The sequence below is a fragment of the Nycticebus coucang genome, chromosome 12 (assembly GCF_027406575.1).
Source record: "Nycticebus coucang isolate mNycCou1 chromosome 12, mNycCou1.pri, whole genome shotgun sequence".
Taxonomy (NCBI): Eukaryota; Metazoa; Chordata; class Mammalia; order Primates; family Lorisidae; genus Nycticebus; species Nycticebus coucang.
This window is the reverse complement of record NC_069791.1, coordinates 59,848,960-59,876,500: the sequence shown is the minus strand read 5'-3', so window position 1 is coordinate 59,876,500 and position 27,541 is coordinate 59,848,960. Positions and strand designations below refer to the sequence as shown.

General features: G+C 37.7%; 1 protein-coding gene and 1 pseudogene across 5 annotated transcripts in view; both read left to right on the top strand.

The window, feature by feature from the left end:
• Positions 1 to 27,541, top strand: part of DCP1B (decapping mRNA 1B) — a 67,767-nt gene that overhangs the window by 24,869 nt on the left and 15,357 nt on the right. For all 4 annotated transcript variants that reach the window (XM_053556877.1, XM_053556878.1, XM_053556879.1 and 1 more), the window contains 2 exons: positions 13,537 to 13,603; positions 15,798 to 15,933. In XM_053556877.1, the coding sequence (XP_053412852.1) occupies positions 13,537 to 13,603; positions 15,798 to 15,933 (203 nt within the window). The remainder of the gene's footprint in view (positions 1 to 13,536; positions 13,604 to 15,797; positions 15,934 to 27,541) is intronic.
• On the top strand, positions 16,526 to 24,049 carry LOC128561056 (protein regulator of cytokinesis 1-like; annotated as a pseudogene). Its single transcript, XR_008373199.1, has 3 exons — positions 16,526 to 16,622; positions 17,791 to 17,942; positions 22,314 to 24,049. The product of XR_008373199.1 is annotated as a protein regulator of cytokinesis 1-like (transcript).

Here is a 27,541-nt window from a genome sequence, read left to right as displayed (position 1 = left end):
CAGATAGCCAATAGACATATAAAAAGGTACTTAACATTATTCATCAGGGACTTCCAAATTGTGTGTAGCAACAGATTATTGATTTTTATTTCTGTGTAATATTCTATTACATCACTATTTTACAGTCTATTAATTTATGCTCCTATTGATGAATATTTGAGTTATTTCCAGATTTGAGTTATTCTGAATAAAGTTGCCATGGACGTTCTGGCTCATATTTTTTAGGTGACTATATGTGCTTATTTGTCCTGAGTTTATATTTAGGAGTGGAATTGATGAGGATATAGTGTAATGGTTTGTTTACCTTTAGTAGACACTGCTGAGTGGTTTTCTAAAGTTCTCTGCCTACTTAGGTATTCTCCAATAACATCTAAGGGTTTAGTTACTCCATATCCTTGCCATCTCTTGATTTTGTTGGTCCTTTTAATTTAGCTGGGTGGGGAGTTCTGAAGTGATCTGTCCTTGTGGTTTTAATTTGTATTTTGCCGTAACAGATTGTGTTAGGCATTTCTTCATAGGGCTTATTGGACATTGGATAGATATACAAATTAAACACAGAATGAGAATACCACATATTCCCCAGGGACTATCTAAACGTAAAAAGACTGACATTTCTGAATGTTAATTAGGATGTGAAACAACTAAAACACTCATACAATCATTTTGGAGAACTATTTGGCAATTTCTTATAAACTTAAATATATAATTACCATATGATCCAGCAAATACCACTAATAGTATTTACTTAAGAGAAATGACAGCATATGTCCACACAAAGACTTTCACACAAATGCTCATAACAGTTGTATTCACAATAACAAAACTATCTGGGAATAACCCACATACCCCCCAATTAATAATTGGATAAACAAATTTTGATATATCTATGTAATGGAATACTACACAATAAAAATAAATGAACTACTGATATATTCAACAACACAGATGAATTTTAAAAACATGCTGATCGAAAGAAGTCATCTACAAAAGCATATATACTATATGATCCCATTTATGTGAAGTCTAGGAATAGGCAAAACTGATCCTTGGTGACAGAAGTCAGAAAATGGTTATCTCAGCTGGGGTTGGTGGTGGAAGTGGGGGTGTAGCTGTTGACTGGAGAAGAGTGATAAAAATGTTAGTCTTGTTTTAGGTGTGGTTACATGAAAATGTGTTACTGTCAAAACTTGTTGAGCAGAATACTTTAAAGTCTATGTAATTTATTATATATAAGTTTTTTCTCAGTGTCAGAAATTGGAAATAATTGAACCTTATAAAAGATTTTAAAGAAATGAATATTGAAGTATAATTTGGTACCTTTTTAAAATCCCGACATTTATTAACCCCTGTTTGATTTAGCCCTGATCTCCTCTTCTAAGTTGACTAGAGTATTACACTACCTCTTCTCAATTTGCGTCTTGCCACCTTCAACCTGGAAATAAAACAATCCTTGTTCTAAAACACATCTTTAGTACTTTAAACCAAAAGCTTTTAAGGTAGCTTGACCTCAACTGAGAGTTTTAAGTAATATAAGGCAATAGAAACACTTTGCATTTTCAATTTCCAGATCAGTTAGAAGGGCTCTTGGTTGAGACATCTGCTTTCTCTTCATGGTCGGAGAAGAAAAGTTCTTTCTGCTGAAAATATGGAACTCTGTACAATTTAATGTTTTTCCTGAGTAGAAGGAATTACCCTTCTACTTCTTTCTTGACAATCAATTTTTTAAGTCAATTTTCTAGCAGAAAGACGCTTTTGCATCTACTCTGCAGTCCTTTCCCTAGAACAAGATGTTTAGTAAACAGTTAACATTTTAAAATATAATTATAGCCATTTTCTTGATAACTATTATAGAACATCTTATGAAGCACAAATTTTATTTCTTCTAAAGCTCCACTCCAAAGGTGTAACCATAATAGGTTATAGCAATAAGTGCAGGAAAGGGATCTGCAAACCTTAGATACCCCCTTAGCATAAGGATGACCGTTTTAGTGAGGTGGCCATTTTAGAGGAACTGAGCCAAGATGTCTAATGAATTTGGTCAAACTACATACAGAACAATGGCCATGCCAGAGAGTCCAGAGCTGTAACTGCAGAACAGTGGTTAAAGCCCTACATCTCTGTCTGGAATATTGCAGGACAATTACTTCTGGAATGTTCCACCATGACTAATAGCCTCTATGCCATTTTAAAAGGCTCTGTGATCTTTCTTGTAAGTTTTCCTATAATTCCTGGGACAATGTAGGGAAGAAGTGTAAGAAGGACCCCAAGTCCCATCCTGATGCCCAACAGGCTGGAATGTTGGTCTTTTTCTGGCTCTAGTGGGTCTAGACATTGATTAAACACAGAATAAAGCTCTCCTTGCTTTTCTGGTTCTGTTAAAACAGTCCTTCCGGGTTACAGAAGATTTCAGCAGATAGCCCTTCCATCTTTTACAAGGCCTCCAGCAAATGACCTTTGATCTTTGTCATGGCACACCCTGCCACCTCCTGAGCTACACTTTTGCCAGTCTGAATTGCTTAAACACGGCCCCCTTGGGCCAGGTGCAGTGGCTCACACCTGTAATCCTAGCCCTCTCAGAGGCTGAGGGGGATGGATGGCTTGAGCTCAGGAGTTGGAGACCAGCCTGATTAAGAGCAAGATCCCATCTTTAAAAATAGCTGGGCAATGGGCGGCGCCTGTGGCTCAGTGAGTAGGGCGCCGGCCCCATATGCCGAGGGTGGCGGGTTCAAACCCAGCCCCGGCCAAACTGCAACAAAAAAATAGCCGGGCGTTGTGGCGGGCGCCTGTAGTCCCAGCTGCTCGGGAGGCTGAGGCAAGAGAATCGCCTAAGCCCAGGAGTTGGAGGTTGCTGTGAGCCGTGTGACGCCACGGCACTCTACTGGAGGGCAATAAAGTGAAACTCTGTCTCTACAAAAAAAAAAAAAAAATAGCTGGGCATTGTGGTGGGCACTTGTAGTCCCAGCTACTTGGGAGGCTGAGGCAAAAGGATCACTTAGGGCCAAGAGTTCGAGGTTGCTGTGAGCTGTGATGCCATAGCACTCTACCAACAAAGTGAGACTCTGTCTCAAAAAATAAAAGAGGCCCCTTGCCCTAACTCCCCGCTGCCCTCATTTTCCATTTCCGGTGGCAGCCCATCTCCTTGCAGATGCTCTTAATAAATCTCTGCTATTAACTCTGCTCGACCTGGTTCTTAGTGCCACCTTTCTACCTTTCGACATCTAACAGTAAGAAAGTCAAATTTGCAGAGCAACTGCAGGTCATAATTTGGAAGCAACATTGCTCACTATAATGGAATGCATTTTGTGAAACATGCATTCTCTCATGCTCGCTCTCTATATTACCATTAATTAATTGGTTGCAAATTATCTAAGCTATTGAGAAGGCAGTAGCACGACTAATAAATTACGGGTCCTTTGTAGGTAGAAACCATATTTTAGGTTTTATTTGTATTTGGTGGTACCAGATAAACACAAAAAATAAGCAGAACTCGATAAGAAATAGACATGTACAGTGTACTTCAAGACATTCCCAAATCATTTATATTAATTCTAGAATTGTTATCTATTTAGGTATGTCTGATGTTTTTGTCTAGCATTCTGGAACATCATCATGCTTAACGCCAAGCTTCGAGTGATTGGAAAAGAGCTACAAGAGTCTCCCAGCTTTCCAGAATTCCTCGCTATTCCCGACTTCATGGTAGAGATAGAAAATACCACCTGTCAAAGTAATGCAAAGCAGTAGCCACGCTGACCTGTATAGTTCACCCTTTCTATGACTGAAGAAGCTCATTTCAAAAGGCTACTCCTAGACTTCAGGCTACATGGAGGAGTAAAAATTCCTACAACTTAGCAATTTCTGAGACCCACGATCTTATCACCATTTTTCTTAACCCTGTAATCAGTTCAGGCAATTATTACAAAAGCAATTTGGAAGGTTAAAAGAGAACCCTGTGTAAATATATTACTAGGAAAACGAAAGCCACGTTTTCTGCCCACAGATAATTTAGAGTTTATTTTTCCATTCAAAGATATTGACTGATATATTGATAGCTTCAAATGGTAGTTCTTAATCTTTGAATCACAAACCCCTTTGGGAATGTAATGATTTTTCTTCTTTTCTTTTTCTTTCATTTCTTTCTTCTTTTTTCCTTCCTACCATCCTTCCTTTCCCTTCCCTCCGCAGCCTCCTTTGCACCTTTCCTCAAGTATTTTTTGACTGTCTATGATGTGCCAGGCATGGTCCTAGGGGGGTCTATGCTTTGTACTTTCCCATCTCCCAAAACGTCTGTTTGCATATTCAGACCATTTTGCATATAATTATAGGGGTTTATTGAACTCCTGAAACCTTGAGAGTCAAGAAACATCTTTAATTATGTGACTCAAAATACTTGACATTCTTACCAGTCAGAAACTTAGTATTTACAGGAATAATAGAATATCTTTCTCTTTAAGTTCTGCCAGCAATAAGCTCCTCAAAGTAAACGCATTCAAATTGTGAGACATATGGAATGGGAGACAAGGAATTTGGTATTTCATATTCAATTAGAATAGATAACCTAGACAATCTTGAGGCTCTTTTACAGTATGTGAGAAGAGTGGTGGGTTGTTTTAGGACTCTTTTAAAGTCTGTGCTTCTTAACTGAGAATGAAAAAAGATCACCAAAATTTAAAAATTACAGTGTGGTCACTGAATCTTACTTTGTGTCTGTAAGTCTCCTTGGATGTTCTAACTGAAAAAATTGATCTATTTGTTATGCACTATTGCTTAGGGAGCTAATGTGTTTTAGTATGATTAAGGGTTACACGTCTGCTGTGACTTGAGTAATGATATCAGTCACTCTGACCTTTAATCCAGAATGACTTTTTGGTTTATCTTTGTCAGTACTCTACTCATGCTGAAAGGAAGAGATCTAAACTGTAAAGGAGACTATTTATCTAAAAAACTGGCATTCTGTCAATTAAAGAAGGCCTAAAAAACCTCAATTAAAACAAAATTTCACTTTTGACCCTGTGTATCTCTGGATTTCATGTTTTTGTTTTTCTGTATGTTGTATTATGATACCTGATAGCTCTTTAAAATATACACACATAAGCACATACACAATTGGGGCAAACAATATTCTTCACCCTCACCACCAATTTATACAGCTTCTACACTTCATCATGAACCACTAGGGGACTCATATATAGAACCTTCACGTGAATTTAATAGGCAAATATATATGCATCTCTAAACTGGTTTAATTTAATGATGTGGCATGCTTAGATGAGGAAAAACCCATGTGGCAAAGTCCTATATGGTGATATATAGCTATTATGTGAGAGTAGAATTAAAGCGAAGTCTCCCTTGTTTTATCCTGAACCATAGAGACTTAGAATTCTCAGCTTTGCTAAGGAAACATCTATGTGGTGATACTATTAGGATTCATTCACTGCATCTGCGGCTTGGGATATACTGGCCTTTTTGGGGGGAGTGGTTTACAGGGTCTCACTCTTTTGCCCAGGCTGGTCTCAAACTCCCTATGTGCCAGGATTACAAGCATGAGCCTCTGTGCCTGGCCTGGAATGCAGTGTATTTTATTTTGTGTTTGAGAGAGCCCAGTATGGCATGGTAGAATGTTTATACATTCTATACATATCTCCTATTATATGTATATGCTAGAATGTTATAAAGGACTCTTGGAAAGTGGTCCAAATCTTGGCAGAAAAAATACTGGATTCCAAAACATCTTCCTAAGTGCTTAATGAGTGAAGCATCTTTTAGTTTCCCTACCCTGACAGTGCTTTGTACACAGTAAGTGGCCATTGTGGCTACATTGAATGATCATGTGTATTTTTTTAGATTCTGTTTTTTATATTTCTGATTTCTATCCAAAAATTACTTAGTAAATAGTTTCAAATAATCAAGATCTGGAATCAAAGTTTAATTTACTTTTTAACTCACAGAATGAAAAGTTATAGCTGTTCCTTGTTCTTATGGGTTCTGGAAAAAGAAAACAGTTTTGGCAAAGACCTGGTGTTAGAATGAGCTTGAGCTTACCTTAGAGCTCTTATTTCACAGAAGAACCAAAACATGATTTAACTGCTTACCACATAAAGGGATTTGGAAATAGCTATAACTATTTCCTATATCCATATTCATAGATGAAGGTAAAAATGAAAAAGCTCAGAAACTCTGACTCATTTTTCTTTCATCAGGAAGTAGCAGTAGGCCCTTTGGCTGTGTAAAATCTTAGAAATATTTCAGTGATCATGTGTTTTATGGGTAAGCTCTTTTCAGCAAAGCTAGTCCTATTAATATCATTGTTAAACACTTGATTGAATCATCTGATTCAAATGTGAGGAAGTCTCTTCCTCTTTGGAACAAATTTTGACCTGTAGAGATACTCTGTGTTTTATGTTTAGTTTAAACATATCTTTCTCAAAAACTACACTTATGTTATGTCAGACTGGACTTACTTCCCTACATTGAGATTGACGTAGGATAATAGATTTTTTAGTGGGTTGCTGGAAGAGTTGACATTACCTATAAATCTTACATTTTTAAGATCATGTAGGTACTTAGCTATGTAAGGTTGAGATTACTATTATCAGACATGACTGAGTATGAATATCTGAGTTTTTCTGCTACATCAAAGTACTGTTAGATATAATCTGCCCTGTGTTTTTCCACAATGAAGAGAAATGTGCGTGATTTTGTGGATTTGTTGCATCCTTTGAGCTCTTAGTTGCCGACCCTGATAGGTGGTCAGGAAGAATGGTATATGGGAACTGTAATAATAAATACACATGAAATGAGGACATTAGTGCCTACACAGTGCTGGATCATTAGAAATATGTAGTCTCTGGGAGTTCATAAAGTATTTGAAGCAAAATAAGCTCAGAGTGAAGTTAGAAGAAGAATAAGAAGGACAATGTGTGGAGCCTCTCCATGCCGTAATCTCTAGTAGGAGGTATAATCAACTGATAGAGGATTCTGGCATATCTAGTCCAGGATATTTAATTATAACTATTGCTATTAGCAGTTACAAGGATTATCAATGGTTAATAAAGGTTATAAAGGTTGGAAGCCTTAAATTTCAGTTCAACGCAGCAAAGATTTGTTCAGTGCCTATCACCTGCTAGTTGCTATGCTGAGTCTACTAACAAAGTCCTCCCCTTCAGGAGTGTATAGTCTAATGGAGGGAACAGCTGTGTAAATATTTAATTATTGCTTTATTTTAGTGCAAAGATACACAGAAAAGCTATGGGAACAAAGAAAAAGTTGCGATTGTTTATCCCTAGAAGAGTGACAAAGACTGGGTCTTCAAGGATGAGCAGGAGCTCAGAGAAGGGGGAAGATGTTTTAGGGAATCTGTTTCTATTTATATTTATTATTAACTATGGATTTTTTGCTTCCTAGTTTTTTTAAAAATGTTTATTTACTCTGTTAAATCTCTTAGATTAAATGAATTTCCCCCTGAAAGAAATAAAATGAGGAAGTTAGTGTGTAATGAAGAAGATTCTATCTGACCTTGGGTGAATGTGAGGTAGTACAGACCTCAAGATTCCCTGTTTGGGAGAATAATGACCCCTGTGGAGATTCGGAAGGTCTAATGACATAACCTATGCACTGGTTATAAATGAAAACTTTCTAAAAGACTCAATCCATCCTTTACTTTGAAGGTAATATATTCTCATTTATAGTTGGGGAGTGCATACTAATTTAAACCAAATGAGAATAGTGCTTTCATTAATTAAGAGATTTTTGTTTGTTTTTAATGGCATTAAGTTTCTAAAGAAGTTAATTTAATTAGAAAGGAGAAGGTTGTTTCCACTATTTCCCCCCCAAATGTTGATGAGTATAAGTTACCCACAAAGTAGGAACTGCTTCTCCTCGACTGTGAACCTTCCAATATTCCCAGGTCATGAGCCCCATTGATTTGTGAGGTGCAGTAAAACCACGTCATATGAAAAGAACCAGACCAGGGGCCAAAGATAACAGTGCTATGTAGGCTCTCAGTGGCCAGCAAAGATTTTGTTTTACAAGATTGTGTCCGTTTTTGGTCAGTAAAGCTAAGGCAGAAGGTGAATGGGAGAACATGACTTTAAAGGCATTAGAGAGCACGCCAAAGGAAAGCACTGTGAGCGTGAACATTCCAAAAGGGGAGAAGTCCCGGCAGCAGCTCCCTGCCAGACCAGCCTGCCTTTCCTCTGTGGACGCCGACAGGCAGGCAAGGCCACTTGCTGCTGGGGAAATACTGCCACCACCAGAAAGCTTCGTTCCCTCCCTCTTTCTTTCTTCTCTCTTTTTCTTCCTCCCTCCTTTTCCTCCTTCCCACCTTCCTTTCTCCCTCCCTTTCTTCTTATCTCCCTCCACCCCTCATTTCTTCTCTCCCGTTCTTCCATCCATCCTTTTTTCCTTTTGAGAGTTCACATGAACCTGGGTTTTAAAAGACTAATTCCAGTCCTTCTAATCTAGCCTGGAAATCGACTATATGAAGATATTTTTGAATACTTTATTGCTTTCATTTGTTAAGGCTGGAGAAAGGGCATATTTTAGAGAAAAAAGATTAAACCAGGAAAATGACTTTGGCTAACTCATTTAGTCCTGTTAGACCACAGATTCCTCATTAGTGAAATAGGTTACTGAACTGCACCCTTCTTAGTTGGCTTCTGGCTCTAAAATGTTATCTTAGAAATTGCTCTTTCTGATTTTTTAAGTATCTTGTGGTCTTTTGGAAGAGTGTAATCATGTGTGCATACTTTACTACCCAGACGCCAATAACTGCTCGTCATCAATGTGGTCAAACTCATTAAAGCTTGAACTAGGTAAATAGTACAATAAATCAAGAAGTATTATATTTGAACAAATTCTCAAAAAATGTTTACATCAAACAGATGATTAGATGTTCTCCATCTTACATTGAGATTATTATTCCACTCATTTGAAAAAAGATTTCATGAGTTTGTAGGAATTTTAACATTTTTAGTTTATCCTTAAATCTATCCAGAAGAGATGTGTGTAATTGAATACCACCCTGGCTTTCCTAGTGAAAAGAGGGAACTTTGACTGCTTTCCTTTCTGAATACTAAGAAAAATATTTTGAAGGGAGGAATTAGTGAAATTATGTCAGAAAGAAAGAAGACATCAAATCAGATGTCCTGCCTATTAAACTTTACCCATGTAATTATGTATTTGTTACCCATTTACTAATCATATGGATATATAGTATATACTCTTTTAAAAATCTGCACAAATATTCGCACAAATCCTATTTAAATGATTACAAGCCACCATTCATAATTTGGAGTTGGAAGATATTTTGGGTAGGATAGAACAAATGATAAATATCCTACGAGAACAGATCAAACAGAAATGTTTATGAGTAACATAAGAAGATGGGGTAAATCCCTAAAGAACATTAAAAATGAACTTACATGCTATATAAGTAATAAGAATCCAAGGGTTCCCAATGAAAAGGTACCTTTCAGTGACATTAGCTATTGCCTCTAATGGCCCCTTAACTAGCCTCCTAAAAATTGGCCAGCTTTCAATTTTTTCACTGAAGAAATTAAAAAAGAAATAGCATTATCAAATATAATCAGCTGGCTTGCTATCTTGTCTGTATCTATAAAATTCAGACATAAAATCTATTAGGGAAATTATAATTTCCTTGATCTTTCTCACAGAATTGAAAGTAAAAAATTGGTGTTTTATTTGCATTGCCTGTGGCATTAGACATTGCTTTTTTTCAACTGAGAATTTCCTATGAATGGCGTAAAGCAAGGTAGTGCGGGTTTTAGACAAAACTTCTCAACTGTACCATTGAAAATCCTGATTAAATACGAATAGATGAGTCCTTAGAGTGAGGGAGTCACAGTCAAGGCATCACTGGATTATTTATAGTAAATTTCAACATGTTTTTCTTATTTCTTTTCTTAAAAATTTTTGTTTTTTGAGACAGGGTCTTGCTCTCTTTTTAGGGCTAGAATGCTATCCTCTTTTCCACTTTAGGGTTTCTTACCTCCAGGAGAAATGTAGAAATAGTCGAGTTGAGCTTCATGCACCAAAGTACCCTTAAACTTGACCTCTGTTTCCGTAGACAGGTGACTAGGAAGCGGCTGGTATGCAGGCGTGGTAGGCTGCATGAAGGCCCGAAGCATTGTGAAATTTCAGATCCTTGATTTTTAAAAACTAAATAACTGTCCTGCTCGTGAACTTTTCTCCTTGTAATTCTTTTTTAAATTCAGAAGCTATTCCTGTTGTAACATTTCAGTGCCACAAAAATTTACACAGCCATATCACATCGCTGCATATTTAGGCTACAGTCATTACTTTAAGTTTTAGGATTCTAAAAAAACCACAACTTCTTTCTCCGTTCTTTTCAACCTTGTCTTTTTCTATCTTTCCTGCTCTGCTTGCTGCCTATGTAAGGATGGGCCTCTCTTCTCACCCAGTGGCTTTACAGGAAAACTTGGATTGAAATGTGGAGTTCATGGTTTCTGTCAGCCTGTCAGCTCATCACCTCCCTAAGACATGGTGATCTCTGGTTTTTATATATCACCACAAGCTGCTCTGATAGACCCTCTTGTGTTGAAGAGTGATAGGTTTGCCCAGGGATTGGTAGACCTTGGGCCTAAGAGGCAGAAAACTTCAGCCTGAATGTGTACTTTAATGGAATTCACAGCCACTTTCTAAGTGGAATGCAGCTCAAGATGCAAAACTATTTTAGGGAGAAAAAAATTACGCCCAGTTCTACATTTTATCTTGGTACCACCTGTCAGTAGCCAGAACTGTTGGTAAATCTGTTCCCCCTCCCCCCTGTGGCTATTTAAATTTTATGTTCAAATTAACTATTAACTGGGATGAAATGAGTTATTTCAAAATGATCTCATTTTAATTTTAAAATCATATTGACCCAGAGATAAATAGTTGGGTCCTAAAGAAATCTCCACAATGTCTTAAATAATTACTGCAAACTTAGTCTTTTCTTCATTCTGCTTTGGCATTTAAAAGATGTTTTCATAGCATTTCCCTCCCTAAATCTGCCTTTCAGTTACCTCATGGTCGTCAATCTCAAACTGCTTTTCTGTTTGTATCAACAGTTTCATGGGTGTCCTACTCTCCTGAAAACCTAGTTCCTTATGTCACATGCCACGGATGTGTAACTTCAAATTAAAAAGACACCTAAGGGCAGTGCCTGTGGCTCAAAGGAGTAGGGTGCCGGCCCCATATGCCAGAGGTGGCAGGTTCGAACCCAGCCCTGGCCAAAAACTGCAAAAAATAAATAAATAAATAAATAAATAAATAAATAAATAAATAAATAAATAATAAATTAAAAAGACACCTAAAATATTTCTATTAATAGATTCTACTGATGAGGCACCAATGACTGGTTTTTCCTCTGCTAATGGTGATAGGGTGGAAAGCTCAGTAAGTACTCCACGTGGGATGAGAAAAGAATTTCTTTAGACCAAGATTGGGATATAAAAGTATAAGTCTATTTTATCTTTTAGAACAAGAGAGGGAGTAAGAGGGGGAAGAGCATGGGGAAAGAGAGAAAGAAGAGAGCAGGGAGATGATGTGGCATACCAAAGGAAAAACAGGATGATCCACTGATCCACACAGTGGCTCACACCTGTCATGCTAGCTCTCTGGGAGGCCAAGGCGGGAGTGTCCCTTAGGTTCAAGACCAGCCTAAGCAAGACCAAGACACTGTCTCTACTAAAAATAGCAAAATTGGCCGGATGTTGTGGATTTCTATGGCCTGTAAGTCCCAGCTACTGGGGAACCTGAGGCAGGAGCATTGCTTTGAGCCCAGGAGTTTGAGATTGCTGTGAGCTAGACTTGTAACAAGGTACTCTAGCCTGGGGCAACAGAGTGAGGCTTTGTCTCAAAAAAAAAAAGGAAGTATGCCAGCAGCACTTTGGTCTGTGGTTTAGTGGCTCTGACTAGGAGAATTTAAAGGGAATAAAGAGAAAAAGGTAATGGCAGCCAAATTCACCAGGCATTGTGTACAAGAATGCTATATATATTTTTCTTCAGGCTAGGTTGAAGATAGACATTTTTCCAGGTGTTTCAAGTCCTGAGGCTTGATTTTTATCCCATTGTTTGTCTGGGGCTCTCAGGAACCACTTGAAGTTAAAGGAACAAATTCTAAAAGATAGAGGAGCTGGTGAATGTTAACTGAGTAACTTACATTGCCTTCTGGTCTGCTGGACTCCTTGGTAGTTTGTGGAAAGGGAACTCCAGTGGGGTGGGGAGGATTGCTGGCAAGAGAAAGAGAAAGAAAGCTGGCAGAGAGATTGATTTTAGTCCTTATTGGGGGGGAAAAAAAAAAGAGTTGATAATTTCTTTATTATTTCAGTATAAAGATCAACCATCCTTATAGAGAGGTAAATAAAGATATTTGATAGACCAGTAATTGTAAAAACAAAGTTTAAAGCCCTGTTGCCACCTTGGGATGTTAATAACTCAGATTCCTAAGTTTCTTCTTTGAAATATCTGCTTAAAAGAGCACTGAAAGGACATTTCTTGTACCTTGTGAAATCTGAATCATTACTGACAAGAAACAGAAATTTCATGCCCAGGCGTTGGTTAGGTAGGTGGGAAAAAGGGTATAATTAGAATATCACAGTTGTTTTAATGACAAAATAATATTAGTATAATTAAATGTTTTTTAAGTTGAAATTGAAAAGAATTTTCCCTTTTAAAAACATTTTTTGTTTTTTGCTGCTCTATCATTTCTGGTTTTCAACGAAGGTTTTAAAAATATACACGTAGTTAAAACATTGTTTACATGATTGATGCCGCCAGCTCCTCAACTAGATATTTATAAATGTATTTTGGAACTGTTTCAGCCTCTACTATAAAAATGATGTAGAGGGGCACACAGTGAAGTCCACAACTTACTTGAAAGGTATTACATGAATCAATAGCAGCTGTATAGACCACATTTTTTTCATTACTAAATGGTTAAATCATAGTCATATCTAATCTTTCAATGGATATAAATTACCTGTACAAACATTTTGAAGCCAGTGATTTATTATTAAATTTTTTTCTCCACGGCACTATCCCTAACTTACAGCTTACAGAGCCAGTTTTTCAGTTAACATATTCTTGGGAGAAGGAGAAGGGAGGGAGATTTCTAGGCATAATGTGGGCATCAGGTTTTTGAATATTTAAAAATAAAGATGAAATGTGTTTATAAAATGTGCAAATGGAGTATAGCAACAATGATGTCTCAAAGCCAGGAATTTAGAAATTCTGATTTCATTTTCAATCCATTTTCATTTGTTTGAAGAAGAATTTACCAAGGGCCTACAGGGTTCGGCTGCTGTATTTTTAAGGAAAATTCTGTGTGTCTGTGCATGTACTACGCACACACAAAACCTCTGCAGATTTCTCCATGGACTTAGAAAATTCCAGTGCTAGATTTTTAAGATTGAACGCCAATGATTGGAATATAGTTCAGTACCTAGATCCTATGTTTTCCTTGCTGTTTTGTAGTTGTGAAGATGCTCATAATTTGTTTGATGTGTTTTTTTGTAGTGTCCATTTATGGAATTTGGTTTTATGATAAGGAAGAATGCCAAAGAATTGCAGAGCTTATGAAAAAGTAAGTGCTGGAAGGATAATTATTTTTTAGGCCTGGGCTTTTGTTTGTATTTCTAAGTATACGTAATTACACTGTAATCTTAGCAGGATATAGTTTATAGCAATTGCTATAGCAATCTTTTTCCATAATGATCAAGAAAATATTTAATATTACTTAATAAATGAAAGACCTAAGAAATGACTTTCACTAGGTAAGATTTATCATCTAGAATGACTCAACTCATTTTTTTCTGATCGTGTGAAATGTATATGAGTTATTCCAGATGGCAATTTTCTTTAATATTTTCCTCATTTGTAAATTAACAATTTTTTGCTTTGAAAAGTTATCAGTATGTCTCAGTAAAAAGAACATTCAGAGCCATCCTAAAAGGCTGTTCCAGATTCTCTAAAATCTTTCCTTTCCTTCCTCCCCCAAATGCTTTCCTGTAACTGTGTATACGCATTTGCGGGGCCTCATAGCTTCCTTCCATGTCTCAAACGGTGAATGCTTAGGATAGTCTTTATTTTTAATCTCTTTGGAAATTGCAGAGTTATTATTAGCTTAGTGATCTGTAGACAGTCTCTCTCTTTCCCTCTCTCTTTTGTTTCTAGTCTCTTTCTTTTAATTTCATAATTCCCTGTGATTTGTCCTATTCTGCATTTCGGGGAACTTTAAAATTACTGTCTGACTTTTCAACTCTTGGTTTCCCTGGTCACATGAAAAGGAGGGCCCAGGTAAGCTTGCTTTTTCCTCTGCCATTGCTTGAGTCTTTGATCAGTTCTTGAGCCCTAGGACTGCTCACTGTGAGGCAGTTATTTCCCTACTATTTATGGGGATGGGAACGAGCCTCAGAATGAAATGTGTTTCCTACACGTGCTATGTCTCCACCTGGGACTGGGCTCAGCGAAGCATGTAGGATGGCCTCTGCCTACATGGATGTGACATTGCAGCTGTCTGCAAAAGAATCAATTTCCACTTTTAAATCCTGAGGTAATGAAATAGCTAAAGAGTGACCCCAAGAAAATTAAAAATGGGGAGAACCTTTTTATAAATATAGTGGATTCCTGAAAATCTAGCTGGTGGTAGTTAATTTTGGGTAACTACCTCAAGTTGCAGATGGCAATTCAGTGTATCCAAACTGATCTTTACTACCATAACAGCTAGTTCCTGGAGCATTCATGTTATTGTAAATCATGGAGTGGATAATAATAGCAGGACTTCATTACAGATTACAAAATATCCTATAGCTCAGCCAAGAGGCCATGTTGAAATTGTCAGCATTCTGTAGTAATCACTTAACAGCTTAGGCAGGAAATTGAATATTTACTAGCAATAAATAGCTGATTTAGGTGATTCAGATCCTTTTCCCAGTTAGAATTAAATCTCTTAGTAAATTCTCAGATCTTTTTTACCATAAACTTGATGACAGTAATGAAAGAATTTGAACTGAAAGTCAAAACACACAAAAGGAAAATGTATGTTTTCATCGTCATCGAGGATACGGGAGCGATCTGGTTCTCTGTATTGTTTTCAGGACAACTAAAGAACCCTTCATTGCTCTAAATGGCTTTTTAAATGGTCCCTCTTCTCAGAGTTAGAATGGCATCTTCAATGTGTTTCTAAACTGCCAGAAAACTACAGGGTTTGAGTTGCTGGAATCAACCTTGCTTTGACTTCAAGGCACTCTGTAATGGGTGGGGATTCAGGATGGGGGGGGGGATCTCTTTGCCATGCAGTTGCCTCAGTATTTGAGAACACTAAATTGGATTTCCTCAGCAATTAATGATAGTGTCTGTTCAAATATACTAGTTGAAGAATTGATAAACTGTCTTCAAAAGGGGGCAGATAGTGAATATTTTAGGCTTTGCAGTCCATGCAATCTCTTGCTCATACTCAGCTCTGCCCTGGTAGAGGGAAAGCAGCCATAAAGAATACAGGAGTAAACATGGCTGTGTTTGTAGCTTTCTTTCCAGAAACAGGTGGTGGACCAGAGTTGGCCTACAGGTTATAGTTTGCTGGTCCCTGTGCTAGATTCGTATATGTAGTCATGTGAACCCAGGATCTCAGCTCTCTTTTTCTCTTCCTTAAATTCCTAAGTGGTCTTATTTCTAATATGGTTGTAACAGGACAAAAACAACTGGGTGAGAAATGAGTTAGTTTTACCCATTTGTGTTGACTTGGTTTTTCTTGTGTGGACTTCCCCTGTGTTTTTTAGCCTAACACAGTATGAGCAGTTGAAAGCCCACCAGGGAGCTGGAGCAGGACTCTCCCCAATGATCCTCAATTCAGGAGAGGGCACAGAAGTAGATATCTTGCAAATGCTCACCAAGGCCAAAGATGAATACACAAAGGTGAGTTTTTGCCCTTCCTTGTAATACTTACATACATAAATTCCAGACTGAGATTATTGTTGAGAACTGAATGCTATTCTTTCCATCAGACAAAATTACATTAAACACAAAATCTCTTTATTTGCTTTTAGTAGGCTAAAGAAAACTGTTTGGTTTGAAGTGGATTAAAAGGTAATCTGATCACTTCTGGGCCTATTGGCTAAGATCAAGTGTAAAAGGTAGTCTGAGAAATCAATAGCCTTGATAATAAAAATAGCATCCAGTTAGAAGATTTACCAGGATAGAAGACCCCATTTACAGGAGCAACAAATGAATATAAAACTTTTTGTAATAAAATTCACAAGACATGGGCAAAATCTATATGAGGAATATGTTTAAAAACTTCTAAAAGGCGTAAAAATAGATGTGAACAGATGGACATATATGCCCTGTTCTTGGATGAGAAGATTTAACATAACACTCTCAGTTCTCCTTAGATCTCTAAATTTAAGGTGCTCCCTAAACAAATACCACTGGTTTCTTTTCTTCCTCCTCCTCCTCCTTCTTCTTCCACCCCCAACCCCCCAATCTAGATAAGCTCACTGTAAGATTCATGCGGGAAAATATGCAAGAAAGAATAGCTCAGAGAACCCTGGCAAAGAACAGTATGGGCAGTGCCTGGAGGTGGGAGATACAGGGAGGGCAGACAGGTAAGGGATGGAACAGGCTCTAGCTGATGCTGAAGCCTTGAAGCCTGAGTATTGAAAGCAGAAGGCTTTGGTGGTGTTGATACATAAACAGCCAGATAGACCAATGAAACAGATTTAAGATTCTAAGTCTATAATTAGACTCAAATGTATATGAAATCTAGAAAAAATAAGCCCCAATCAGTTATTTGGATGAATTCCTAAATAAGTGGTATTTGGGCAACTAGTAGCCATTTGGAAAAATACAAAATTAAATCTGTACCTCACACCATATACCAGGATAAATTCCAAATGTAATAGAAGTTTAAATGTAAAAATATAACTGTTCAGGTACCAGAAGAAAACTTGAATGTATTTCTTTGTAATCGAGGAAAAGGGGACTCTTTCTAACTATGCCTTAAAACCCAAAAGCAATTAATTCAACTACATAAAAATTTTTTGAAAATGAACATTTTATAAGGTTTAAAAACAACACAAGCAAAATATAAAAAGATATAAAACCAATTCAGAAAAAAATATTTACAATAAAATAACAGGAAGAGGCTTAATTTCCCTATTTTAGAAACAGCTCCCCAAAATTGAAAAGCAAAAGATTTAACACATTCTGGAGAAATGGGCAAAAAATAAAATTAAGAAAAAAAATAAAAATTTTAGAATTTAGAAGCTATCTGAAAGAAATATATATAACTGAATATCATATTCTGACACAGTTACTTAGAAAAAACCTAGCATGACTTCAAAACCCAGTGTTTGAACTGAACCCTTTTAGTGGGTTATATTTTAAGGACAAAAAATACTGCAAGAAATTATAAACTTCACTAAGTGGTTTTATTGTTAGTAGCAATGTTGACATTGAAATTTTTCAACTGTTATGGATATAATAAATAAGAAATTATAAATGTGGTTAGAACTAAAACTTTAGTGTAAGAGAAAAAAATCAAATCAATTAAAATTGTGTAATATTAAGTGGAAATATCAAAATTAGTTCATATTTTGTTTTTCAACTGTAAAAACAAAAAATACAAAGACGTCATCATTTTTGCCCTGAAAAGACACAGAAATAAATGACAATTCAGTAGTTATAAGCAACTATATTACCCAGATTGTTATTTCTAAGTATTATTTCCTCCTAAAATGTGTCAGGGCTCTTTAAAGAAATTCCTGATAACAGGTCTGGACAGTAAAGTCAAACTAATAGGGTCATGTAAAAAGGACGTAGTAATCATTAAAGGACCACTGACCAAAGCATCAGATTCTAATATCAATGGGAATGACCGTAGTGGGTTGAAACACAGAGAATATGTAAAAACCTATGAGTTCCTGGTGATGAGAGAGAGAGAACGCAAGCAAGCCAAAAATATCACACAAAATCAAACATAATACAGTAGAACCTTTATAGTTAACCACCTCCCTATGCTGACCACCTCCCTAAGTTGACCTAATTTTCATAGACCAGACAGGCACTACATGTATGTATCAGTACAGCAGACCTAGTTCCTTATGTTGATCATCTCTGTATGTTGACCAGTTTGTTACAGTCCCTCACAGAGGGTCAGCTTACAGAGGCTATACTGTAATGGGTTATCATTTGAAGGTGCCGAGGTACCAGCTCCTTCCTCTGAAAACTGATAATTATTGAGACTAGAGTAGGCATTTATCCTGCTTAACCAAAATGGACTGTAGTTCAGAGTAACCAAACAGCCCTGGGCAATGAGGGAAAGTTCTTCTCTACCAAAGAATTCCAACTAGTAAAAGTAGAGGGAGTAAAGGAAACTTAAAAACAACCTAGTAAAATAATTGACTCAGGCAATGATCACCAGTAATGTTAATGTTATAACAAAGGTAGATGGAAACCTGACCGTGGAAGGAACAGACTGCCTCCCTCTGAGCCACACTCGTTGGATAACCAAAGCACAGTGACCTTTCGTTCTGATACGATGTGAGATGTATGCAGCACTATCTTGACCACCTTGACGTATTCTTGCCAAAAGGTTGATCCTGTATCTAAGCCTTGAGTTCTAACTTTCTGGTTTACAGAAAGTGAATGGGAATGGGGCAGGTGGAAAAACAAATTAAATGATGCCACAAGAGAACAATCAGAAAAATCCTCAATGAAGTAGAACATACGGACAATTGACCAAGTTTCTGCAACATACCTTTGACTTGATTGTTAGACTGTGAGCTTCGTGAGGACAAAGAGCATCCTTATTCATCTTTTATATCCCTGGTCATATGCAAAGTACCTAACACATGGTGGAACTAAATAATGGTTGCTTAATGAAGGAAGGAATATGAATGTGGATAAGCCACAGTTTCATTATCTCTCTCTCATAGGGCCTGGACAGAGATACCTTAATCCCAGCTTCAGACAACAGCAACTATTTTTGCATTAGTATTTTTATTTTTTTTAATTCTTCAAAATTCATAAAATGTATCCTAATGCTTGGCAACTAGTCACATAATCAGATAATTATACCTTATTAATTGTACTGTGTAGGCTCATTAAAGATTAATCTTTAAAAGGTGACAATTCTGCCCCTGAGAAATTTAGATTCTGTGAAAACCTAACAGTGGTAAATAAGTAATAAATATAAATATTAAACAAAAATTATTTTTTCCCTCCTCTTTTCTCTCAACAAAAACACATGCGTGCACACACATACTATATTGTTTGTATTTTTCCTTGGTATGCTATAGTGTTTTGACATCTTAAAATTCTTTCTGGCTGGGTAGAGGCTGCCCCTCTCAGGACCAGCCAGTTCTTAGAGACCACAAAGGAGTCAGTGTGGAGTGTGCCTCTCCCACATGCACAGACTAATCCAGAGCTACACCTGCTTTGTCTGGCTGGTACTATGTTCCTCTGCCTTAATCTCCCTCCAGCCAGGCCAGGTACCAGGCAACTAGGGGCCATCCTTGTAGCTTAGAGCCTGCAGAAGTTACTCAGACTAGCTAGTCCTTGTCTGTTCACTGTGCCCTATCTTGCCTTTCCCAAGGAAATCCCAATAAAGGCACTAGCGTAGGCTTTCCCTTGCCCATGACCTCCTGGAAGCTTCCATCTATGGCCCCCACATAGTGTGCCATGCCTCTTGTTTCTCGTACCTATGAGTATAATAAATTTGTTGTCTTGACACTCTTCTGTGTCTCCTCTGTGGCCTCAGCTGAGTGACCATCCCGTAAAGGAACACACACTCAGAAACACTCCTATGTGGTTTTGAAGATTTAATTTAGGTCATCACTTTATACTAGACCTACAACTTGAAATAGCTGGCCCCTCATTTTGTTTGCCTTTCAGAAACTATATATCCTTTAAGGCCCAGTAAAAAATGCCACTTTTTTTACATGGAGTTTTCCCAGATGTGTTCAGTCAAATAAATTATTCTTTCCAATGAACTGCCCAGCTTGTTACTATTTAGAACTTACTTTGTTCTTCATTTAATACATTTTAAGTCAACTTCTCTCACTATACTATAGAACTAGAGTTCTATTCAATGTTCCAGTCATCTTTATGCCCCCTTTATGTTGTTATACTGTTGACATAAAATGCAAATGTTTAATTAGTATATAGACTGTCCTTTCCTCTAAAAATCAAATACATGTTATATACATAATGCCTGTTGCTCCAGCTGTGAGATAAATAATAGAAGAAATTATTCCTTCTGCCATTAACAGCCAGATCTGTGTTAGCAACTTTCAAGTATACAAATATATTGTTATTAACTATAGTCATCATGATATACAATAGACCTCTTTTTAATTAAATCATATACATCATATATACATTAATGCATTTATGGGGTACAGTGTACTGATTTCATATAGAATTAGGAATGCTTGCATCACACTGGTTAATATATACCTCATCTCATTTACTTAATTATTATGTTAAGACATTTATACTCTATACTAATAGATCCAACACGTACCCTTGCATTATGCACCATAGGTGTGATCCCATCATTCACCCTCCCTCAATCTGACCCCCCTGCTCCCCTTCTGCCTCGCCCTCCCTCCCTCCTTCATCTTGGGCCATAGTTGAGATCTAGTCTTCATATGAAAGTGTGAGTGATTGTAAATTGGTTTCATAATAGTACTGACTACATTGGATATTTTTTCTTCCATTCTTGAGATACTTTACTAATTAGGATATGTTCCAGGTCCATCCATGTAAACGTAAAGGAGGTAAAGTCTCCATCTTTTTTTAAGGCTGCATAATATTCCAAGGTATACATACACCACAATTTATTAATCCACTCATGGGCCCATGGACACTTGGGCTTCTTCCCTGACTTGGCTATTATGAATTGAGCTGTGATGAACAATCTGGTGCAAATATCTTTCTTTGGTGATTTTTGGTTTTTTGGATATGTACCTAGTAGAGGAATTACAGGATCAAACAGCAGGTCTACTTTTAGATCCCTGAATATTCTCCATACTTCTTTCCAAAAGGGACATATTGGCTTGCACTCCCACCAGCAGTGCAGAAGTTTTCCCTTTTCTCCACATCCATGCCAACATCTGTAGTTTTGGGATTTTGTTATGTTAGATGATATCTCAAAGTGGTTTTGATTTGCATTTCTCTGATGATTAAAGATGATGAGCATTTTTTCATGTGTCTGTAAGCCATGCGCCTATCTTCTTCAGAGAAGCTTCTACTCAAGTCCCTTGCCCACAATAAAATGGAATTACTTGTTCTTTTCTTATTAATAAGTTTGAGTTCTCTGTAGATTCTGGTTATCAAACCTTTGTCAGAAGCATAACCTGCAAATATTTTCTCCCATTCTGAGTTCTGAGATCTGTCTATTTGCTTTACTTACTGTGTTCTTGGCTGTGCAGAAGCTTTTTAGTTTGATCAGATCCCAGTAATGTATTTCTAGTGTTGCTTCAATTGCCCGGGGCGGGGCGGTGGTGGTGGTGGTGGTTTACTCCTCATAAAGTATTCTCCCAGGCCAATTTCTTCAAGTGTTTCTTCTGTACTCTTTCCAAGAATCATTATAGTTTCATGTCTTAAGTTTAAATCTTTTATGCAGTGAGAATTGATTTTTGTTAATGGTGAAAGGTGTGGGTCCAGGTTCAGTCTTCTATAAGTCTCCAGCTAATTCTCCCAGCACTATTTGTTAAATAGGGAATCTTTCTCTCCTTTATATTTTTGATGGGCTTATCAGAGATCAAATGATAATAAGTGTCTAGGTTCATCTCTTGGTTCTCAATTCTGTTCCATATATCTACCTCTCTATTTTTGTGCCAATACCATGATGTTTTGATCACTGTAGATTTATAGTATAGTTTGAAGTCTGATAGCGTGATTCCTCCTGGTTGTTGTTTTTTTTTTTTTTTTGTGGTTTTTGGCTGGGGCTGGGTTTGAACCCGCCACCTCCGGCATATGGGACCGGCACCCTACTCCTTGAGCCACAGGCACCGCCCCCTCCTGGTTTGTTTTTATTTCTGACTAATGTCTTGGCTATTTGAAGTTTTTTCTGGTTCCATATAAAACGAAGTACTATTTTTTCCGGATCTTTAAAGTATGATGGTGGTGCTTTGATAGAGATTGCATTAAATTTGTAAATTGCTTTGAGTAATATGGACATTTAAAAAATGTTGATTCTGGACATTTCCTTGTGGGAGGCCAGAGGCTACCAGTCTTCTTCTCTGTGCTGCCACTTTGCTGTAGATAACCACTGGCTTTCCTCACTATAGCTGGAAACGCAAAAGTCACAAAATGAGACAGTGTGTGAAGGACTCCATGCTAAAATCTGAGAGCTCTGGGACAGGTTGCAGATACCTGAAGAAGAGAGAGAAGCTGTGGCCATGGTTATGACTGGGTCAAAGGCCAAGGTCAGAAAAGTGCTACAATTAGAGGTGGATTGGTTGGAAGAACTGAAAATGCAAAACATGAAGAAAGTGATTGAGGCAATACGGGTGGAGCTGGCTGAGTACTGGGATCGGTGTTTTTACAGCCAGGAGCAGAGACAGGATTTTGCCCCTTACTACACTGAGGACTTCACAGAAGATCTGCTCCAGAGCCATGATGCTGAGGTTGTGAAGTTAAAAGATTATTATGAGACTCATAAGGAGCTCTTTGAAGGTGTTCAGAAGTGGGAAGAAAGCTGGAAGCTTTTCTTAGAGTTTGAGAGAAAAGCTTCAGATCCAAGTCGATTTACAAACCGGGGAGGAAATCTTCTAAAAGAAGAAAAGCAATGAGCAAAACTCCAGAAAACACTACCTAAGCTGGAAGAGGAGTTGAAGGCACAAATTGAAATGTGGGAACAGGAACACTCTAAGGCATTTGTGGTGAATGGGCAAAAATTCATGGAGTATGTGACGGAGCAATGGGAGATGCATCGATTAGAGAAAGAGAGAGCCAAGCAGGAAAGACAACTCAAGAACAAGAAGCAGACAGAAACAGAGATGCTCTATGGGAGTGCCCCCCAAACACCCAGCAAGCGGCGAGGACTGACACCCAACACGCCAGGCAAAGTGCGCAAGCTGAATACTACCACCATCTCCAATGCTACAGCCAATAGCAGCATTCAGCCTGTCTTTGGGGGGACAATCTGCCGCTCCCCTGTGTCTCGACTTCCTCCTTCTGGCAGCAAGCCAGTTGCCACTTCCACCTGTTCAGGGAAGAAAACACCCCGTGCTGGGAGGCATGGGGCTGACAAGGAGAACCTGGAGCTCAATGGCAGTATCCTGAGCAGTGGGTACCGTGACTCGACCCACCTCCAGCACAACCTCAGCATTAATTCCATTGCCAGCACCTATTCTGAGTTTGCGCAAGAACTTTCAAAGGCTTCCAAATCTGACGCTGCTTCTCGAGTCCTCAATTCAACCAACATCCAGTCCTGAGAAGTCCTGAAGTCAACTAGCTGTGGCTTCCGTTGCCCAGACTGCACCTCATTATGTAGGAGGGTGGCTTTAGTTTTTCAGCAGTTTAGGTGTGCTTGAAACCCTGGACAGCTTCCATGACCATGGGCCTAATTTGAAGATGCAGACGAGTGGTACAGATGAAAGTCCATCATAGATTTAGTGGGTCCTGGGAGACTTATTTTTATTTTGACTCACGTTAAAACTTAGTGCAAATTTTAGCATATGGGACCTGATTTCTTCCTCTACCCCTTAATTCTACTTGCTGAAACATAATCAGGGGATTTTTTTATTTCACCGTTGTGTAGGAAAATGGTTAACTGTGCCCATCCTTGGGGTATAGGACTTGAAGTAATTTGGGCTTATCATTAGCAATTAACTCCTTTTTTGTTTAGGGATGTTCAAGTAATGCTTAGCTATGATAGTTTTGCTCTCACCTGAAGCCCTGTCCACACCACACAGGACAGTCTTCCTCTTTATGAGAACGTCTGTGTGTCAGAAGTTAAGATGGCCTGACCTGCCAAAGAGGTGACAGGGAGGATGGGAGCTCCTTTGTTAAATTGTATACAGTTTTGATAGATAGTGCAATGCCCTTTGTTGGGTGCGTGTATGTACACACACATATTTGTCTCTTCAGAGTTTGTCCCTGGCGCCAGCCCTCTCAATCCACCCCCACCACCGTGCCCACTCTGCCTGAGTTCTATTTACCCCTGCAGCTGCCAGCCAAGTCAGGAGGCTGTTTGGATGGGCTGGGACATTTTTCTTGTGGGGACCTGGGACTTTGCACCTCACTACCGGGATTTCCTGCTGCTTCTTTACCTGTCAATCACTACTGCTCTTCCCAAAGCACTATTATTTATTCTTATTGTCTGCCTGCGCGGATACTGCTGTCCGTATACTAAATAGTTCTCAAAAGCTTAACTAGTGTGCACTTGGTCTATGTCAGCCATGCTGTTTATCCTGTTTTTAAAATATAAATTTATTTTTAAAAATTAATTAAAATGTGTATACTTACATTTCAGAAAGAAAAAAAGATAAAATAAAATAAAAATGTTGATTCTTCCCAAATATTTCATCATATTTGGCACAACTATAAAGGGAATAGAGTCCTTGACTTTTTTCAGCTTGACTATTATTGGTATATATAAAAGCTACTGATTTGTGAGTATTGATTTTGTATCCTAAGATGCTACTGTATTCCTTGATCACTTCTAAGAGTTTTGGGGTTTTCCAGGTATAAAATCATATCATCTACAAAGAGTGAGAGTTTGATCTCCTCTGACCCTATGTGTACACCCTTGATTGCCTTCTCTTGCCTGATTACAATGGCTAAGACTTCCATTGCAATGTTAAAAAGCAGTGGAGACAATGGGCAACCTTGTCTGGTTCCTCCTGATCTGTGTGGAAATGTTTTCAATTTTAGTCCATTCAATATGATATTGGCTGTGGGTTTGCTGTAGATGGCTGCTATCAGTTTAAGAAAAGTCCCTTATATACCTATTTTCTTAAGTGTTCTGATCATGAAAGGATGCTGGATACTGTCAAAAGCTTTTTCTGCATCTACTGAGAGAATCATATGGTCTTTGTTTTTTATTTTGTTTATGTGATGTATTATATATATAGATTTACATATATTGAACCAACCTTGAGACTCTGGGATAAAACCCACTTGGTCATGGTATATAATTTGTTTGATGTGTTGCTGGATTCTGTTTGCTAGGATCTTATTGAATATTTTTGCATCAATATTCATAAGGGATATCGGTCTATAATTTTCTTTTCTTGTTAGGTCTTTTCCTGGTTTGGGGATCAAGGTGATGTTTGCTTCATAGAATGTGTTGGGTAGTATTCCTTCTTTTTCTATATTTTGGAAAAGGTTAAGTAATATAGGTACTAGTACCTCTTTAAAGGTTTTGTAGAATTCTGATGTGAAGCCGTCTGGTCCCGGGCTTTTCTTTTTAGGGAGATTTTGTATAGTTGATGCTATTTTGGAACTTTATATATGCCCGTTCAACATTTCCATTTCATTCTGGCTAAGTCTAGGAAGGTGGCTTGCTTCCAAGTATTGGTCTATTTCCTTCAGGTTTTCGTATTTCTGAGAACAGATTTTCTTGTAATATTCATTAAGGATTTTTTTGAATTTTTGAGGAGTATGTTGTTATTTCGTCTTTGCCATTTCTGATTGATGAAATTAGAGATTTTACTCTTTTATTCCTGGTTAGTTTAGCCAAAGGTTTATCTATTTTATTGACCTTTTCAGAAAACCAACTTTTTGATTCATTGATCTTTTGAATAATTCTTTTGTTTTTTATTTCATTTAATTCTGCTTTAATTTTAGTTATTTCTTTTCTTCTGCTGGATTTGGGGTTGGAATGTTCTTCCTTTTCCAGTTGCTTCAGATGTCCCATTAAATTATTGACTTCCTCTCTTTCTGTTCTCTTGAGGAAGGCTTGCCACACTATAAATTTCCCTCTTCGGACTGCCTTTGCATATCCCACAGGTTCTGATAATTCATGTCTTCATTATTGTTTTGTTCCAAAAATTTGAGAATTTCCTTCATAATCTCATCTATGACCCAGCTATCATTCAGCATAAGGTATTTTAGTTCCATGTCTTTGTATCTGTATGCAGATACCTGTTATTGGTGAGTTCAATTTTTATTGTGTGATGAAACGAGAAAATACAAGGAATAATTTCTGTATCTTTAAATTTGCTGAGATTAGACTTGTGACCTAAGATGGGATCAATTTTGGAGGATGTCCATGAACTGATGAGAAGAATGTGCATTCAGTTTTGTTAGGATGAAATGTTCTGTAGATGGCTGTTAAATTCAATTGTTGTATGGTGAAGTTTAAGTCCAAAATTTCTTTGCTTAGTTTCTTATTGGAGGATCTTTCCAACAATACCAAAGGGGTGTTAAAATCTCCAACTATTATGGTGCTGGAAGATATTAAATTGCTCATGTCTGTTAGGGTCTCCCTTATAAATTGAGGAGCATTCTGGTCGGGCACATAAATGTTAGTAATTGACATCTCATCATGTTGAGTGTTTCCCTTAACAAATATGAAGTGACCATCCTTTTCTTTCCTTACTTTTATTGGTTTAAAGCCTAGTGTATCTGCAATTAAATTGCCACCCCTGCTTTTTTCTGATTTGTTTGCCTGGATTAAAGATGCCCATTCCTTTACCCTGAGTCTATGTTTATCCTTTAAGGTAAGATGAGATTCTTGTATGTAGCAGACATCTGGCCTGAGTTTTTGTATCTAGTCAGTCAACCTGTGCCTCTTAAGAGGACAGTTTAAGCCGTTCACATTAATTGAGAGTATTGATAAGCCTGGTAGTATTTTGGGTGTCACGTTTTTCTAAAGTCCAGTGGACATTTTGAATCTTTTCACCACTTTGGAAATTGGGTTTTGGTCAAGAATTTCAGAGTGAGTTTACTTTGGTGGTAAAGGATTGTGCTGGTCATTATGGAGGATGGGTCTGAGGATATCCTAAAGAGCTGGTTTAGTTATGGCAGATTTCTTCAAGGTGTGTATGTCATTAAAGTATTTATCTTCTCCATCATAAATGAAACTCAATTTAGCTGGATACAGGATCCTGGGCTGAAAATTGTTTTGTTTTAGGACATTGAAGGTCGATGACCATCCTCTTTTGCTTGAAAAGTTTCAGCAGAAAGATCTGCAGTCATTCTAATGTTCTTCCCCTTGTAGGTTATGATTTTCTTACATCTGACTGCTGGCAGGATTTACCCCTTCATATTAACTTTGATGAAGTTAATTACAATGTGTCTAGAAGATGCTTTATTTGGGTTTGGTCATGCTGGGGTTCTAAAACTGTCCACTATCTGAATTTCAGTATATCTTGCCATGTTTGGGAAGTTCTCCTCGATCTCTTGGAGTAGAGTATCCGTGCCTTTTGGGTCATCCTTTTCTCCTTCAGGGATTCCTATGAGGCGAATGTTTGCTCTTTTGGTGTGGTCCCACAGTTCTCTCAGGGAATGATCTGTTTTTGCTCTCCACTTCTCCTCCTCTTTGAATGTTTAGGAACATTTAAAATCT